This window comes from Sipha flava, unplaced genomic scaffold, assembly GCF_003268045.1.
Source record: "Sipha flava isolate LNK unplaced genomic scaffold, YSA_version1 88_pilon_pilon, whole genome shotgun sequence".
In the NCBI taxonomy this organism is placed as follows: domain Eukaryota; kingdom Metazoa; phylum Arthropoda; class Insecta; order Hemiptera; family Aphididae; genus Sipha; species Sipha flava.
In genome coordinates this window covers 575,205-595,484 of record NW_020273630.1, presented here as the reverse complement: position 1 = coordinate 595,484, position 20,280 = coordinate 575,205, and the positions used below count along the sequence as shown (strand labels likewise).

The 20,280-nt window shown below is 33.2% G+C and overlaps 1 protein-coding gene across 2 annotated transcripts in view; it reads left to right on the top strand.

Annotated features, from left to right (window-relative positions):
- Nucleotides 1–20,280, top strand: part of LOC112693544 (discoidin domain-containing receptor tyrosine kinase B-like) — a 127,950-nt gene extending 107,670 nt beyond the window's left edge. For both annotated transcript variants that reach the window (XM_025568655.1, XM_025568654.1), the window contains 13 exons: nucleotides 4,840–4,987; nucleotides 5,120–5,296; nucleotides 6,521–6,654; nucleotides 9,484–9,691; nucleotides 13,003–13,113; nucleotides 13,197–13,625; nucleotides 14,197–14,363; nucleotides 16,238–16,360; nucleotides 17,454–17,563; nucleotides 17,642–17,842; nucleotides 18,085–18,177; nucleotides 18,242–18,383; nucleotides 19,157–20,280. In XM_025568655.1, the coding sequence (XP_025424440.1) occupies nucleotides 4,840–4,987; nucleotides 5,120–5,296; nucleotides 6,521–6,654; nucleotides 9,484–9,691; nucleotides 13,003–13,113; nucleotides 13,197–13,625; nucleotides 14,197–14,363; nucleotides 16,238–16,360; nucleotides 17,454–17,563; nucleotides 17,642–17,842; nucleotides 18,085–18,177; nucleotides 18,242–18,383; nucleotides 19,157–19,456 (2,343 nt within the window). In that variant the 3' untranslated portion in view covers nucleotides 19,457–20,280. The remainder of the gene's footprint in view (nucleotides 1–4,839; nucleotides 4,988–5,119; nucleotides 5,297–6,520; nucleotides 6,655–9,483; nucleotides 9,692–13,002; nucleotides 13,114–13,196; nucleotides 13,626–14,196; nucleotides 14,364–16,237; nucleotides 16,361–17,453; nucleotides 17,564–17,641; nucleotides 17,843–18,084; nucleotides 18,178–18,241; nucleotides 18,384–19,156) is intronic.

Below are 20,280 nucleotides of genomic sequence, written 5' to 3'. Positions count from 1 at the left end.
TCTTGTTAAATCTAAGCCTCGGGAGCTATCGAAAACTCATATTTATGAAGTGTAAGATTTCTATGTTGTTGTATTTTGTTTGTTTTTTCCTTCGGTTTGTTATGCAAACAAAACGATTTATTACATTTCATGAGTTCCAGGCTGTTATTTATTATACAACAATATTATATCGATGTGTAAGATGCTGTAATAAAAAATTATTTATGAAATCACGTGAATTGATATATCGTCCAAAATACATTAAATTGTATAAAAAAAAAAGTTTAAAATCTGATGTTCATCTTATAATTAAATTTCTACCTTTACCAAATTAGTTTAATATATTTCTATATTTAATCATTTGATAGCACAGTGTTGTTACGCAAAAAAAAATATTTATATATATGTATAAATTATTAGTATTTTGTGAAATAAATTATTTTTCTAAAAAATTATGACTTTTTTAAATATTTAAATCTTATGTTGATTTACGATTTTTATGAATTTAATAATTATTACCATGAATGTAGAAATATAAAATAAATAAATAAAATGACTATACATTTAGATAACTTAATTACAATTTATACAATAAATATACTTTAACGTTTTATGTACCTAATACACTTTCTCTTTCTCTTTCATATAAAGAATTTCGTTAAAAAAAAAAAAAAAAAAAAAAAACACCAAAGCCCTGTCGTTTTTATTCATCATGTACGTATAGAACTTTATTGTTTCTTTGAATTAGCTGACGTCGGCATATATTATCCCGTTAAAAGTTTTTATTCCTGTACCAGTCACCATTTCTCTAAGTATATATGATATGCTTTATTAAATTACTTGACCTGTGGTGAAGACACTTAAACAAGAAAATATTCTTTATTTGTTTTCGACTTTTCATCCCAATTAAAAAATAACAATTGTAGATCTGGGGAAAGAGATTGAGAGAGAGAGAGAGAGAGACATGAACACCGTGAGAACGTCACGACCCAGTCGTTCTCCGATATCTCTTCCACAAATACGCGCTCCGTATACGTACATCTCTCTTTTTTTTATAAATATATATATAATAATAATTTAAATGTAATTTGTACTGCAAAGTCCGTCGCAGTTTTTCGATGAGGTATACGTGTGAGATTTTTTTTTTTTAAAGTTAGAAAATTGACCAATCTAGGTTGATTTCTGGAAGAGCATAAAAAATATTAAAGTAGTAAAAAAACCAGCGTCTTTCGACCGAGGGCTTAAATGGCTTTTGACCCGCGAACACCCCGTAGTGAGAAGACGCGTAGATGAATGTCGTCGGTTATACATATACATATAAACTACGGGGTTATATTAAACGGCCCTCGAGCTTCTAAATCATGCGAGCAACATCTGGTGACGAGGAAACTCTCCGGGCTAATTTTATCGTGTTTTATTGCCGCCGTACGCCGTATTTCCCGCGCTCGGCATACTACGCGCGCGCGCGTCGAAGAGATTGAGCCCGGATTTTGCTCCTCGAGAATGATTCATAAAGCCCGGTGTAATTATTATTATTATTATTATTATTAAAACCATAGTGTGGGAGGAGAATGTGGAGTAACACAATGGAAGGGGGAATGTATAGCTGCGGTGTCGAGCTTTTGCGCGAACGGTTGTTGTGTATTTATAATAAATCACTGTAGCGAAGTACAAAACTGTAACAGATGTACTCTCGTTTAATAAACAATCCGTCGTCGTCATCGTGCAGAAGTGTACACGCGAAACAACGGCAAAAGTAGTAGTATGTACTATGTATATTTGAATTTCCTCGGTGGCAGAACATAGGGACCGTGTTGATAAAAATAATTATTAATTTGTTCGGAATGTCGCCCACCTCCTCCTCCTGAGATAATATAATTTTACCCATAGTTCAATGCAAATATTGAAGTTATTATAAATTTCAAACGAAACAAAACGGTCATTGCCCTTATACAGGATCTTCCGGAAAAATTTGAAACAACTTTCACACATTAGTAATAAAAACGTAGTTGAATCATTTTTGTTATTGAAAATACAAAATCTATTCACTTTATAATATCGAGAGTGGAAAAATGATGAGAGATAACTGACATTCCTAGTTTTGTTGAAACTAGTTACCGTCGGTCGAGACACATTTTCATCATAAGAATTTTTACGTACAAATTGATACTATCTTACGAACATCAATTTAAGATATGACATTTTTACCTTTGTACCTTAATGGCAAATCATTTAGATTCCGTTGTTGTCAATGAAAAAATAAATATTATCTTACATTTTTACGATTCTGAGGCAGTGATTTCAAATTTCCCCTTTACTCTTGAAGACCCTATGTTATTCACGTATCAAATTCGGAATTCCTTAGGGGTTGTACAGTATATGATATCAAGTCAACTGTTTAAAATATTATATAGTTTTATATTCACAGTTCATTGTAACTATTATATATAATATATAAATAGGTCGAAACGCGATCGTGAGTCGCTACCTCGTGCAATGGCGTCCACTGCTATTGCACGTGAACCGCACTCGAGTAAAATATTTGTCTATTGTGAGTACGTATACAGAGTATTGTCTCATCACTAAGAGTCTGTGTACATATACTGTAGATTGAACGAGAGAAAAACTTGTTTTCTTCTTTTTCTTTTTTTTTTTTTTGTATGCTTCTCAAGTCGAGGATGGCTTCTGCACATCACGGGCAGAATGACAATAACAACCTCGAAAGTGTGAGATGCTGCACTAAAAATGCGTATTATTTTACACAATTTTAGATTGAATATTGTTTTTTTTGATTTAAAAATAATACGCTTGTTCTTTGCAACTAATACACTCGTTTGCAAGATAAATATTCACGATAGTAAAATAGTTTGTATAACGTTGTAACGGAATGTCGAAAGTTCTACGACAGAAAAAGATTAATAACATCCATGATTATAATATATTATAAAATAATAGTAAATTACAATATTATTTAGCTTACGTTTCAGACACTCGTTTCGTTATCTATATGTGTTATATTTGATCTGTTGTTTATAGGGCTATTATTTCGCCGGTGAAAGCCAATTATTACCGTCCAAATTGTTGTCTTATTATACGATACGGAATATAGCTGTGTGATATTTTGTATGCGTTTTCATACCTCGTTCGAATAGGACCGTTTATTAAATACATTCAGACATGTATCATCACCGTTGTACTGAGTCCAGTTTACAATTTTCATGTGTAAACGGTTCACGTTATTTTTATTTACGAAAATTAATCTACGTGTATTTTATTCGTATATAGCCGGGTCCCACGATTGGCGTACTTGACAAGTACGCCAATAATCGTATACTTGACAATTACGCCAATACTTTTATACTTGTACAAATAATTTCATTTATGAAAAGTAGGAGTATGCTAAAATATCTAATAATAAGATGGGATACTCGGTCCTTCTCCCAAATCAACCAATTCCTTTTGGGTAAAATATATGATGTTTATATGATCATATAAACAAATATTTGAAATGTAAAATAAATTGAAAAATATTAAATTATTTACATTATATGAATGCGATTGTACAGATATTAATATAAATATAATAAAATAAATTGATATTAAACAGTATGTATTTAATCATTTTCGTTCGTAAGCTACCGTTTTTCTTGACCAAAGTGAATGAGTCGTGGGATCATTATTACAAGTATGCTTGCTGTTCCTTTGACAATTACCGGTATTGTAACAAAGTTTAGACAATGTTCGGAAAACTCACAAATAATTTGGCAAGTACGCCAGTAGTAGGAACCCGGCTTATTGATGGAGACCAAAACGCAGGTTTTCGTTTAACACGTTGATCTAACGGAGAACAAATTACATACGATAACAAACACGTGAATAGATCTACAAGATAATATAATTACTTATGATCCGTGATAATTTCCCGTGCGGTCTTTATCTACACACATATATCTCGAAGTTTTACCTGTATGATTCATATCTCAGTTTCTTTCTAATGAAAACTATAACCGAAGAAGCTGATAATTTCTACAAACTTCATAATCATCCTCAAATTCACTCCAACCCACTTATACAGAACCTCCACACCTATGTGATACCTGGCTACAACCCTAAGAGTGCCTAAAAATGACCTGGTATCGTGACCTGCTACAAAACTAATAATAACATAAATAAATAAATAAAAAGAGAGAAAAAAAGGTAGTATTATAGATAACATTATTAAATTCTCAATCAAATATCACTTGTATGGATGGCTTCTCGATCAAAAATAAGATGTCAATAAATATATATTTTTATTGTGCTACTTGTACAGATTATGTATTTTTAAATCTAAAATAAAAGATACCTATAATGATATCTTTGTTAACAATACCACTACCCGAATGAGGATATATACCCAATGTAATAATATTACAATATGTACTAACAGTGCTCCCCGAGACTTACATTGTAAAACGTCATGATACAAGAAACGTTCATTCTAAGACGTATATATGGGATTTCCTCCCTCCCCCCGAGACGTCTAAAATATAATTGAAGTGCATTATTTCGAATCAAAATCTTTACCGGGTCGAACAATGATATTATTATAACGAACGATTATTATCTCATTAAATGTAAATTTTGTCCCATACAATATCCCTACTAGCTTTTAATCGAAAAACCATGTTTTATATATTGATGAATAACATAACGTTTAGTTAACTCGATCTGATGTTACGTCAGTGTATTGCAAAAAAAAAAAGGGTAATTTACGAGTTAAAACTAAATACTCGATTACTCAATTTAAATGTACGCCCACTGTTCGCGGAAGTCATTATAAACGATGGGGATTTGACGTAATTTTTTTTTCATTTGTAGATACTGACCGGTAACATCAACACGTACTTGGAACACAAACAAGACCTGAATCCTCCAATTTGGGCGTCGAAAATTAGATTCTTGCCGCACAGTTACCACACCCGACAGGTGTGCATGCGAGTCGAACTCTACGGATGTCCATGGACAGGTTAGTATTAAATCGTAATGCTGCGGTTCTCGAATAAATTGTTCATTTGATGGACATTTTTAATTTCATCGCATTATTATTGTTCAAATCGATAACTTGTATGATATAATTTTATTTTACGTATGCGCTTAGACGGAATTCTTAGTTACTCGATGCCGCAAGGTGATAAACGCAGTACAGAATGGGAGTTCTACGACTCCACGTACGACGGATATTGGGACGATGAACTGCAAAGAGGCCTCGGTCAACTCACCGACGGCAAAGTCGGACCAGATCATTTCAGACCGGCATACTACGATACCGAAAAAAGTATATTTTCTTTACACAATTATTGTCATTGATATAGCATTATTCTTAATTTGATAAAGTATACATTACATTTATTATTACTGTAACGATATTATATCAAATAGAAATTAATATTTCTATTGATTGATACAGTGATTGTGGTAACTCTAGTTAGTATATTCTATGTAAATATATTAAATTGGGTAAAAAATGAAATAATATTAGTATTAGACTTAAATAAACAACTACGTTAAGTCAATACCCAACAATAGCAATTACAATAATGTGAATAAATTGATTTACCGTATTTCTATACTGTCGTTGAAAAGAAAAAGAAAAAAACATGTTATCGCTTTTATAAATTCTTAATGTTTGTACAGTATAAGTAAACATTTTTTGTTAATGTGAAAATTTCAGGACTCTGTATTTCTAATTTCAATAACGTAAAATAGATATGTGATGTGTATTTATAAAAAATAAAACATTGGTTTGTAATTTATTGTTAAAGTTATAACGTTCAGCATTACGTCGTAGTTAAAAATAATGCTGAATAAACTATTTCATTCGTATAATACCGAATTTTTAAACCCAAAATATATTCATGGGACAAGTTTTCGAAGTCGGTGTAAACATTCCATAAACCACAATCGTTATGTTTGCTGCGTATTTCTAGTTTTCATGAATAATTCAATAAAAGCTTCTTTGTCGGAAAAGGAATCGACCACTTACTGCAGTGGTTGAAATAATTTTTCTTTTTTTTTTTATATATATATATGTAACACATTATCTATGTCCACCATAGCTAATGGACCACGGTAAACGATCGCTTTATTTTCAAATTATGTGAGAGGGTAAAAGTTGATTTTTCCGAATCATATACTAAGTTATTTATTCTAGCTAATCACAAAAATATTATGTCCATACTACCCTTTTACAACCTTATAATCTTTCTTATTATTTTCAATACGATTTAGCTTTTATGATTTATTCAAAAATACGCATATGAATATGATAAATAGCTTACGTTTTTCATTTAATTTGTATTAAATGTCATGTCTTGCTCTATAATATTTAATACTTCAGAGTAAAACAATCTTATTATCATATATTTATTTTAAATAGTTGTAAATACTAAAATATTGTTTTTTTATTTAATAAATAATTAATATGTTTACACCTTTCAATCAAATCGTATAATCAAGGATATTTATTATTTTTTATATGAAATATATGTTATTATTTTAGATCAAGGTTGGGTCGGTTGGAGAAATGATACAAGAGGTGGTCAGGCAATCGAGATTAAATTTGAATTCGACAAAATCCGAGAATTCATTGGAGTTCATATTTATTGTAACAACCAGTTTCAAAAGGATGTACAGGTAAACTCGTCTACAGTTATATAGTAACCTAAAATGTATTTTCTAATTTTAGTATTTTAAAAGTATGTGCTTAAACAATTATCTGTACTTTTTCAATAATGTCGCGTATCCTGAACCCATTAAAAAGCACCCTTTAAGCATGCTATACGACACAACGGTAACGCAATTATTCATCGTTGTCTAACCCCAAAGTGGAAATGAATTCAAAAACCTGATTATAAACCGAATCTCCCCGGAGACAATAACAGACGAAGAGGACGGTAGAGAGATAGTTAGAGTGGGATATGGGAGGGGGAGGGTTAAATCTGCAAACGAATGCAAATTGCGTCTCGAAATTATTAATAATGATAATAATAACATGACGAAATTATATTTGATGGTAAACCGGTAGCGGGCTTTTGGGGACGGCTGCGAGTGGGTCTCCTCTTTCGCTATGTCTAATAACAATTCGACGTGCGCACGACTGAACAGATTAATATTGTGAAAAGTTTTTGCATTCGTTAAGCTGCTGATGGTCTACATGGCCGTTACGTGCACTATAAACATCAGAGGATCGTCAAACACAATAGGAGAATGTACCTTATGCTGCAGTGCGTATGCGGAGAGAAAAAAGAGGATTTCGTGTGTGTGTGTTACTGTATACACGTTGAAACGCGCGCGATGGCCGTATGTGTATCGCGCGTTATATAATATGGTGGATGGGCCGGTTCGCGGAGGACGTTATTGCATTGAGTTGTTTCACTAGGGGATATTACGATAATTAACAGATAAAAATCTGTTCTTGCACCCGCACGTCCTGCACGTGTTACGTCGTGACCATTGTTTTGCCGTGGAAATGTTGAACGCACGTGACCAATAGCACATTCACCTTTTTAAAATGCATTTTTTTTTTTTTTTTTTTGTTTTTAACTCATTACGCCTTACGTATAATTTCTATAATTTCCACTGTTCATGTCTTAATTACAAATTCGAGTGCAATCGATTTACGGTTAATCGCTTTGTCCATTTGGACACACATTTACGAGTACAATATGTATAACATTACATCTAGTGGCGTGTATTATAAAAAAATATATAAGGAAATTCTTCTGACCGCATTACAAACTGTTTATGCCTTTATAAGTGAAAAACTAAGTTTCTAATTACTGTTGGGGTTACGCAATTATAATATTGTCTATACGACACTGTATCATCGGTAATGTATGAAAACAACTACCGAAGACAAATCCTGTACGGATGCGTGTACAAATATGACGAATCGATTAAATTATTAATTAAATCCAATCGTAGGACCGTATTAATTGTCGTGCTTTCGTTTAATATTAATACCTATATTTTACAGAGAGCTATTGCCAAATGCTGAGAGTTATATATACATTTCGCATAAACTAGTCTTAACATTTCCCCTTCTGCGCTTAAAAACGACTTAAACAAGTCGCAAAAGTTTTTTGTGTCTCTAATTGCGTTATATTCATTCCCCGTTACAAATCTGAAAACTTTTACGGGCTATTGGCCAAAGTAAACTTCATGCTTTACAGATCCGTGTAGTACTGTCCTAATATCAGACATTTTTTTCTTGAAAACTAATTTCTTAAAACTTTCTGAGGGTATTGGCTTTTTTCGCAGTACATAATTTAATCAACAGCGACTCTCGTTCGTAATCTTAAAGTGCTTCTTAAAATAAGAACACCTCGTGCAGTATTATCTTTCCATCATTTTCAATTAGAAGCGAGTTTTGCTAACTTCTTTAATTTTACACGTGTACCGAAATGAGTTTTGACAAAACATTACCAAACCTTATCATGCGTGTAGTTGGCTCGCGGGATTTCTGATAAAACAACACTGATGCCGTCAACACGATATTAACAGGATGGGGCCCAATCGGAGCGGCGTAGTAGTTATAATAGAAATAATAATAATAATAATAATAATATTCTGCGATATTACTAAACAATAGAATCCCGCTGGGACCAAAAACTTCGTAATCCCATTATTCCTGCCGTTCCGTTCCTGTGTTTGTTTTGTAATCATAAACTATTAAATTTGATCGACACAATAAATTCACTTAAACACGCGTGCAGGTATAAACTTATAGTTTAATAATAAACAATTGTTTTCATATAAACTATAATATGCATAAAGAACTGGAAAACTGGTGTTATAAATATGTTTTGCGGAGGGCACGATATTAGTAAAACAAAACATTAAATATTTATACTCCGCAGAGGAGTTTCCCTGACTAAAAGAATTTCAAATACACAATGATTTACGTATTATTTTAACCAATGTCACGTGGATGCTACTAAATCTTCAATGATGTGTTGACACTACGTCCGCCGGTAATGAAGATTCATGTGTTACATTAACCGAAACCGTCCTACGAGATATTTTGATATAAGAATAAAGCCTACTTGCATAGACTATTAGCATGTACGAGGCCAAAACACGCGATAAATCACCGTATACGCTTGAAGTTCCTTTACAGACAATGTTCTGTAATAGACATTCGCGTTGTCACTTTTCTATGTGTACAGGTATTATTGATTGGTGGTTGGAAACAGGTCGCGAAGTATAATAGTTGTGAATCGAAAATCGTCTTGTCTAATGTATAAATTGAAAATCGTTATTCCCTAGACAATATGCGGCGTTGCGTCATTCTTCTGAAGTACAAAAAAAAGTGTACCAAGCTCGAGATATTGTTGTACAAACATCAGTAGAAAACAAAAATAAAGCATTTTGAGATGAAAAATACTTGTTACCGACAACTAAACGTTTTTCTGTTATAGTTAAAAGTACACAGAGGTTCTAATAAAAAACATTGAATTTCAGGTGTTCTCCGAGGCGAGTATTTTATTCAGCGTAGGAGGCAAAGTATACTCGTCGGAACCGTTGACTTATACATACATGGAAGATAGGATATTCGAAACATCTAGGAACGTCAGCATCAAATTACACAGGAGAGTCGGTCGATTTGTTAAACTCAGATTGTCTTTTGCTGCCAAGTGGATCATGATCAGCGAAATAACATTCGATTCTGGTAATTTACAATTATATTTATAATACTTATAATGTTTATTTAATAGTATATTTTTTTAACCATATTACAGGACATTTTTAATAACTCTTGTATGAAACAAGTATTACATCACGCTGATTTTTTTCCTTCTTATGTAAATAAAATAGATCCCTTACATTGTACATGTTTGTATACATAAACATAATATATATATATTACACATATACACTCATATTTACGTACCCATTATACATGGTTTCTTAAGCCATGGTATTTTTAACACCTATTATTATAGTAAGCTATTACGCTCGACAATTCAGGCCCATCATATATTACTACTTGGTGGTCGCATTTAAAACGCAGGATTGATACGGTCTGTGACTTTTTTTTAATCCTAGGGAATTTTTGGATTCTGGATTTTTCCTTGCTTCGCGTTTAATCAAATAGTAAATAAAATGGTGTATATGCCGGGTCGACGTACCAGAAATAACTCGAGTGTGTTAATCGAAATCATCCGACTGGAAACATGCTTATTTATACCTGCACGAGTACACATCTTTCCCTTGTCCCATAACTTCCCCTATGCATTCTGTATGAACACAGCACTGAATATTATTTAGCAAAAAAAATAAAGACTTGCATGCGGCCCTTATATTTTTTTAAAAGAGCGATGAATATACATAAAGGCAATAAAGTATGACTACATGCGTGAACACGCATAACGCGTTGCAACGTAACATTATAAAATCAAAATGAAATCTTGACGAACGCGTTTAATATTTAATACATTTTTTTTTTTTTTCATAATATGACTTCTCTTCTACTTTGCGTTGTACAAAGTAACATCATATTTTAAATTAACTCACTAGAAGACTTATCCGAATCACAAAACATTTCTGTAAGTCTAATACGTTTGACTGATTACAAATTAAATGATAAATGAATACAAAATATTGGTATAAGAATATATTTTTTAAATAGATGCCTATATGACTATTTTTTAAGAAATTAAAAAAAAGGTGTTATATAACTACGAAATATGACATCCCTTCATCCCACAGGGAACAATAAGTAGTCGAGAAAATGGAAAAAATAACATAAATCTCGAGAGGTTACGTATTTATTTTCATTTTCCATCTACTTTTGTTTTTTTTTATGCCGTATATATATATATATATATATATATAAAATATGTATATATTTTTTATTACACTGTATAAGAAGATTTATAGTTTACCTGAGCGTTTTTGGTAGGCAAAAGCAGTAATGGGAAAATCGTCTGGCCCTACCGTATGTCTGTGAGAATATATGGTGCTGTCGGCGGCAAATGGGAAAAACTGTTCAGTAACGGAAATATATAGTTACACTGTAGGATACAAATCCCTCAAAGATACGCACATACACACATACGCTATTCACGAACATATTACATTACGCACATACATAGTGAGAAAACAAAATTGTGCACCAACACAAAGAATACAAATCATTATCTAATTTATAATTTTTGTAAATGATACGTACGAATAAGAAATTAATTTAATTTTTATTTCTACAATACATAAAATTTCAATAATATTTTAATATTTTTCCTATAATATTCAGTATTCACTCAACAATGGAATAATATTTAGGTAATATATTTTTCTTTTAAAATCTGTAATTTCAACTTATATTATTTAAAGTTAAAGAATTCTATGTTGTATGTGTGATCTTTGATTGTGAAAGTTTTATATTCCATCTCATAAAGTACAAGTATTTACTTATAATACTCCGCTAAAGTTTAAAGGTTATTATTGTGTTAGCAAAGAAATTATCTTTCAATTTCAATTCCTATAGCCAATTTTATGAATTAGTTTAACAGCTTAAGTATTATACCACAAAGTCTGAGATTTAAGACTGTAGACTTAAACTTATTTCAATTACCGAAACAAAGGTCATAAATGTTGTTGGCGTCTTCATTTGGACACCCTTAGAGAGACAGATGTGTATAATGGGTGGGGGAATGGTTAAAATGGCTCGTTGAAACAACCTTTTTAATATCGACCCTAATAACAGTTTTATTTTCTTTTTCCTTATTTCACCCCTGCAGAGGATCCAATGAAGGGCATTTTAAGGAAATTTAGCCCCGCATGCTCATAATATTACGTAGTAGTAGGTTATGGCAAGGTGTAGATTTATGAGAAAAGTTTTGCATAAATATGTTATTAGGTATGCTATTGGAACACTTTGATCTGCTTGTACAATGTGCGCCTTACATTATCCACTTTAATGTTTTATGTTGTATGATTAAAACTAAAATCTTAAAACAAACGTGTTAAATTATGTAAGAAGAGCAAGAAAAATTTTTTTTTTATAGAACACATAAAACTATTTTGTTAATATACCAGAAAGAAATATACAATAAAAAATTAATATTTTTGATTTGCCACTTATTTGTTCATTATAACTATTCTTATTACTTTTGTATTTTAAATTAAAAAAAATTAGAAAACCGTTTTTATCGCATTCTAGGATATAATAAAAGAGTAAAATACATTTTTTTCACGTTCCTAATTTCTTATTCACTTGGAAGCAGCGTAACTATATTACTGTAATTATTAATTTCTAGGGTTTTAGCATTTTATTCTTATATTTTATAAATTTTGGTCTTCATAAAAATAAAAAAAAAACGTGAAAGACGCCGAGCAAGTTTTTTTTAAAGCATCGAATCGAGTATTTTTTAATTAAGAACTTTTTATAAGTTGCCTGTCCACTGGGATAATAATGACAACGAAAATTGCGAGACCCTTAATTGCCGCGGTTTTTGAGGTGTTTTTAAACAATGGACCTACGTAATTGCTTTTGGGCCCTTCAACTATCTCCATTCATTTTAACTCGGTATACAGGCTTTAAATTCGTTGCATTTTAACTGTGAAAGACATTCGTTATGTCATGGCGCCAACACATCATTTCTTCTGTTTTACCCTTGCCCATATGCAAATGAATCGCCGCATATAAAACTGGAAAATAATCTAAAACCTTAAGATATAATTAAAAATATACTGTACGAATCGCGAAGTAAAAATAAAAAAAGTATTGTTATAATCAGTTCGGATTAGGTACACAAAAATAATAATTGTTAATTGCTTTTATTTTAATCATTCGTGTTTTCTTATTATTTATATAGTCATCGAAGTTCATATAATTATGTTCAACTTCCGTTATAATTTAATTCACTATATTAATTTAACACAAGGAAACCAAGCAAATAATATAGTGCATACATAATTTATTATTATTATTAATTTATGAGCGTTTTATATTATAATTGAAACTTTTGCTTTTCGTAGACGTTGCACAAGGAAATTTCTCCGAAGAAATCATTTCACCGCCAGACTTACCGACTCAAAAAGACGGATCGGCTGCAAAGGACCAGAACCCTCTCAGACCGGAACTTTCAAGTACGGTTACATAGAACGATGAGTATAATTAATACACGATGAATATGATGTATTAATCTCGATATGTTTGTTCTGTTCCGCAGTGCCTACGGCCAAAGACGAGGACCAGACGTACATGGCGATCATAATCGGTGTATTGATGGCCGTTATCATATTGCTGGCGGTCGCCATTTTCCTGATCGTGTCTCGTCACAGGCAGAGGAAGTGTTTCGCCAGCCCTTTAGTGGGCAAAAGTGCGTTGTCCAACGGCGGCAATACCGGATGTCCGGGCATGTCGTCCGGAAGTAGCTGCGGCACAGGCGGAAGTTACAAGGACGCTGGCACGGGTAGCTCGGTTAGCCATCACGGCAACAGTCATCCGGCCAGTTCCGTCAACGGAGGCGGAGGGCACCTGCACGATATGGACAGACTGATTCAGCTGGACACCGAACCGTACCAAGAACCGTATCACGCGCACACGCCGTTCTACAGCTATAGCACGGTAGTGATCGGGCGCAATATGGACTCGGGCAGTGAGTAAACCGAAATTATCATGCACACTTCAATTGGGAGGGGAGGGGGTGAACTTTGATTTTTGTGAATTCGTTGCACGCCACTTCAACATTTTTTTTAACCACTTAAGTATATTTTTTTTAGAAAGTTCCGTTACGAGAATGTTCACTGTATACTAATATACGGGCATTACGCCAGTCGAACCACGGATTTCATTAAATTAACAATAATTCAATTATCTCGATCATATTTTCTTTGCTGTTCATCGATAACAGTTTTCCTCTGTCTTTTTCGAAAAATGCTTTTTCTTCGGGTCACTGCGCGCGTATATCGAAACAACGACCATTCAAACATTTACAACATATACTCGTTACGTCGTGTTTAAAATTTTGCGATTGACTAGTGAATATCATGGTATCCACTTATTTTTATATACTTATGTCCGTATTATAAACATAATTTCATAATTAAAATCTTATTTTCCCCTGAGCCGTTTTCACTCAACGGAAGTATCGAAATATCAAACGATTTAATGATCTTGTGATATTCTACTTGCATCGAAGATGACTTACTGTATTGTTTACCTTTCAGATTCTACGTACGAATATGCTGTGCCCGAGACCGGAACCATACCATTACTCACGACTTCACCACCGCCTCCGCCGCCCCCGTCAGCTCCTCCTGTGGCTCCTGTCACGACCGACACGTTTGCCAGGAACAAAATGTATCCCACGGACGAGAGCAGAAGTAGTAAAAAAGTAAGTTTTAACATGTGTTTTCGTAAGAGTGCCAAGTCCATGCACATAAATCCACAAGTGTTCTTGACTTGAGGCAGAAACTCAAAAACAGTGCCGACACTAATGTCCACTTGGAAATAAACAATGCAGCAATAAAACTGATTAAATTATTGGAATTCAACTAAACATGTGTAACTGCATAAACCTCAATAACATAATTTGTCGGTTAGACGAACAAGTGCCACATAAATTATATTTTCCCATTTTTGTGATAATACATACTTATGCATTCTTAGAAAGACTAAGAATATTTTTATAGTCGTTATAGAACTATAACTGAAAACGTTCATAATATGAAAAAAAATGATATGAAAAGTTATACCAGCATTTTTTTATGCATCTATCTTTTTAAACGTTCCCTTTTTTCTCGAGATATAAATCATGTTTTATTAAATTCGGTTATTTTATCTATAATATTGAAGTGAAAGGAATATTTTTGGGAGTATGATTTTTTTAAACTGTAATTATTTTCTTTTAACTCGGTTTATTGTGAGAATTAAATAATTAATTTGTCTAATTTGTTATTAATTATTTCATAATAAAACCACAACGTAACAAAATAATATCCAAAGATAAAATAATATTTCGTTTATACTACTCATTAAAATGAAAACCTACATTATTTTTTTTACTGAAATAAAGGTTATTTTTAAAACATCATAAAAAGCCATAGCAAATAATAAAAATTGTAACAAAAGGAACAGTCCAAAGTTCTTGATCTAAAATGGAAATAATTAACTGTGAGAACTCCAAATGGATTTTCTGTGTGCTCAGGAATAATTAAACATTTCTCGACGTAACGTTTTAAGCGTAATAAATAAAGTAAGGCATTTTTAAAGGATTTTTTTTTTTAAAAAAAGCAGGTAGGATGAGAGATATTTCTTTTCTCCCCTTCTAAAATCCATTTCGGTGCGCTCACGTACGAGTTTGCGTGATCTTGTATGTATATATTTCGTTTTCGTTCTTACCCCACATCCTCGGCCTTTGGATTCATTTCGCTGAGAGATGATTAATACTGCGGTGGACTAGCCGAACACGACAAGACCCGCTCTCCGTCGCTTCCCCTGATTTTGTCCCCCCTTGTTTTGTCGTTTCAATAGAAAATATTATGAATAATAGCCTCGACACGACATGTCACATGTCTCCTTGAATAGTACGTGTTGACTTCGCTGTCGTACCTAACCTGTATTGTACGTCATACAGTACACAATATATATATATATATATATATATATATACTTCCTCCGTTTGAGACTAAAGTGATTGATACAAATAGCAATAGTAATGACGACACTCACGCACCTCGTTTACGTTTTTGGGCCTACATTTCCTAAACATAAAAACGGTACCTGTATACAATACCTATTGCTGTTAAATGTTAACTAGAATACAGAATTCGTTTTTTTTTTTTTTTTTTATGCGTGAAAACGCTGTTAACGACCGCTATGCACTACTCCAATACGGACACTCGTGTATCTAATAATACTATGTTGTAGTATTCGTTTTAAAAATGTAAAGTCGCTTATCTAAATCTCGAGGAACACCATATTGGTAAAATTATACTTTGTTAAAATAAACGTGTACAGAATGGTTATTAAACATTTGTCAATTGGAGAACAAATTCTAAAATTCCTCAATTTCGCACGATACACTATGTGTAAATGCACATGTATATACTATGTAGCGGGAACCGTTTGACATTTTGATCGGCCGTCGTCCATCTCCTCTGCCTATTGTATATGTATATATTTATTTGACCTATTAACATTAACGCTTTTCTGTACGTCTATACGTTTATTATTATATGTGTACTTATTTTTTTTTTTTTTTTTTAGTCTTCGCAAAAACAAGAATCTCAGACAGCACTAAAACGCCGACTCGAACAAACGCCTGTACCCGAATTCCCACGGCATCGTCTGCGTATGCTGTCCAAACTCAGTGAGGGTAATTACGGAGCGGTAAGTCGTCATTACTCGAAATCTAGTTTACGATGTGAATATTATTGATTTTCTTCCTGGAGGCTATATCAGAACGTGCTGTTCAATCTATAATAATGTCGTATGTTATGGTATAAATAGCTTGGTGTGATCAAATACATAGGTTTCGACTTTTCATGGTATAGAAACACAAGTTAAGTGACACGCCTCACGTTCATTTTTCTTTTTTTTTTTTTATCGAATGAGAGTGTATGATTGAAATGAAAAATCAATTTCTAGTTATAAGAAATTTGCTACACAAGTAAAAATCCAATTAAAATCTTTTATAAAGTCGGATTTTTTTAACTCTTTGAAGATAGTTTAAAAAACAATAAATTATTTACAATTTATATTATTTTTTTTTAACAAGAACATTAGTGAAAAGGCATGGTTGATATTTCAATAACGGGCTCACCGATCGATGGTTCATTTAATATTATATCTATTCTGAATAAGGCCTTACTTCACAAATTCCAAGAAACATTTTGAAAATGAAAATCTAAAGTTCTAATTAATTTAGTTGCGTTCAAGAAATGTATTCCATTATAATACAATTTATCCATTATTATTCTGTTAGAATAAATAAATAAAAAAAAAAATAATTATGATAAAATGCGATTTTAATATATGTCAGGATTATTGTTTTCTCGATATTTGATCCTTTCGTTTCTTTTTTGCTTTAAGCAGATAGACCCACCATTTGGAAACACCGTAAGATAATACTTCAAGTGGCAGTGATATTCGACCCCTAATATAGTATATTCAGAAATTATGTTCTGAATAATATTTCGCAAAGTTAAGCAATACATGAAATTTGTTCATCAAAAGAAAAACTACATCAAGCTCCAACAGTCAATTCGAATTCATATATGAATACATGTTTTACATAAATTAATAACATTGTTACGTAAAACGTTAAAATCACCGATTGACTCATTTAAAATTCTAAAATACATGAATTAGATTGATTTTATTTTGCTATTTTTATTTTACAATACAATTCACGTATAAGTCTTAGTATATATGTGTGCACAAAAGTATAATATCCATTATTAAAAGCTAACGAATAATTTAGATTTACGTGGCCGAAGCAGACAGCATCAACGAATACAACTCGAATATGACACTGGGCAAGCGACTGGTGGCGGTAAAGTTCTTCTCGCCAGCGCTATCGGAAAAAGAAAGGTATGTTTGATGTCCGTCCTGATCGTTTAACCTGATTTGGCGTAAACTTATTCTCATTAAATTGCGTACTCGTTACAGAGCCGAATTGCAAAACGATGTAAGAATTTTGGCTGGTCTCGAAGACCAGAATATAGCTAGAGTGCTGGGTATATGCTCCATTGAACAACCGCTGTGCGTAGTAATGGAATACAGTGAGCACGGTGACCTGAATCAGTTCCTCAAAATGCACGTGCCCGTCGAAGCTGCTCGAAATCTTCCACCTTCTGTGAAGACCCTCAGGTATTATATATATTAAATCTATTCTATTCTTGAATCCCCGAATGCACAATGATGTCGAATAGTCTTTCTGATTTCAAAGTTTGAAATCAAAATTTATTATTATGTCTTCTCCTCATAAATAATTGTTCGGATGTAGGTGTATATAACTGAGAAAAAACTGAATCTCATACATGATTTAGACTATAAATCATCTATAAGTACATATCATTATTTTTATATGGGTTTTTTCCTTTTTTTTTTAGTTTTCAATGTCTGCTGTATCTCGCTACGCAAATAGCATCCGGAATGCGTTACTTGGAATCGTTGAATTTTGTTCATCGCGATTTGGCCACCAGGTAAACTTAAGTGACTTTTATTCCTCTCGGCCATTTACCTAATGACGTTTATTGAATTTTATAGGAACTGCTTGGTGGGTAAAGCGTACAAAGTGAAAATTAGTGACTTCGGTACTGATAACGAATCTTACTCATCTGACTATTACAAACTTGACGGGAAGATCGGACTTCCCATCCGGTGGATGGCGTGGGAATCAGCTTTCTTAGTGAGTATACTACACGTGCCTTAAGACCTTCATTCTCTGTGTACCTATTACTACATACTAATGAATAACACGAAAACCGAAATGTTTAAAGCATAACAATTATGTTGATTAATTCCAATACGAATACCAAAAAGTCAAATATTCAGATTATTTGTATCTATTTATTTGCGTTATGATGATTTTAATATGTAATTTTCGAGTAACTCAGTAAATAACTTGTGTTCTACAATATTCAACGAACCAACAAATTATTAGGATTACAAATTTATTGATAGTTGATATTTTATTGCAACTAGTTGTATCAGAACCATTTGAAGATAATTCGGGACCTAAATAATGAATACTGTTATTTAATTCTAATCGATATAATTATAAATAATGTTCTCGAGTATTATGTACGGATATCGATTCGTTATTTTCAACATAATATTATGTTGAACAATAATTGCAAAGCAATTACGATAATAATTATTATTGTAATCATTTTTCTGATGGAAAATTATTGCTTTCGTAAGAAACCATCGATTCTGTTATAACAATCGTTTTTTTAATTGATTCACTTATCAGACTTGGTTAAACGTGTAAAATACAACAATAGCAATTATAATAACTAAAATAGTAAGCCCAAAGAATGCCGTTTTAAAATTACGAATCGTTCAAAAGACGGCAGTCAAAACGAACACTTCTACCCTACTGCCCACACTCGCACACGCCCACCCCTCTATCATCATGTTGTGTTTGATTCGAACCACATTCATTTGCCACGTTTGCAGGACAAGTATTCGACCAAAAGCGACGTCTGGTCGTTCGCCGTAACCCTGTGGGAAATCCTTCACTTGGCCAAGTCGCGGCCATACGAGGGCTTCACGGACCACCAAGTGGTGGAAAACCTGTCGCACATGCACGTGGACGACGGTCTGTTCGAGTACCTTCTCCGGCCGGCGTGTAGCCGCGACATCTACGATCTGATGCGCGAGTGCTGGAAACGACAGGAATCGGACCGGCCCACGTTCCGGGAGATCCATCTGTTCCTGCAGCGCAAGAACCTCGGCTACGCCCCGGCTGCGTCATGACGGTCGAGCGCTGGCAAACGTTCCGAGTTCAATCGGGATTGGCCGTTCGTCCTCCGGGAAAACGCGTCTTATCTACCTCAGAGGGAGTCCAACTGATCGCCGTCAATCACGCACACTGCCTGCGCCGCGTAAACGATAATCGGTTTCACCGGATCGACTCTATCGCAAAACAATTGCGTATAATTCAACTTTACTAATGTGAACTACGGTCATGTACGACTGCTCATACGAGTCTATCCGGCGCAATCGATCCTTTTCTCCTGGTCGCCCGAAACTGTTGGTCTGATCGCGAACACCGCGAGAACATCATATATATGTATAGTGCATGTGTGTGTGTGTGTGTGTACACATACCTATACATGGATAAAATGTTTTGACAATCTTTTTTTTTATTTTTTCGATCTACGTGTGTTATCGTTGTAGAATCATGTAGCCCAACACCTCCGTAGAAATCAGTCTCCTTCGCTCTTGCTGTTAACTGAGTTTTCGCAGAATCGTATTATTGAACTTATTTACGAAATACTCCGCCGAACCTTTCAATAATCTCACGTAGTTCGCACGATATTGATTTCATTTCTGTCACGTGTAAATATAATACATAATATATATATAGATAAATATATGTATATAATGTACAATAATATTGTAAATGCTCTCTTAATAGACTGATAGAAAAATAGGCAATCTTTAACCGTACGAATAGGGTTCCGTGTTCAACGTCAGAGTAAAGACTTTGATCGCGTATTTTCGCGCGCGTGAAATAATACAATAACATATTTTTTTTTTTTTGTCGCGCATGATGGGAACTGTACCCGTCGAAATTG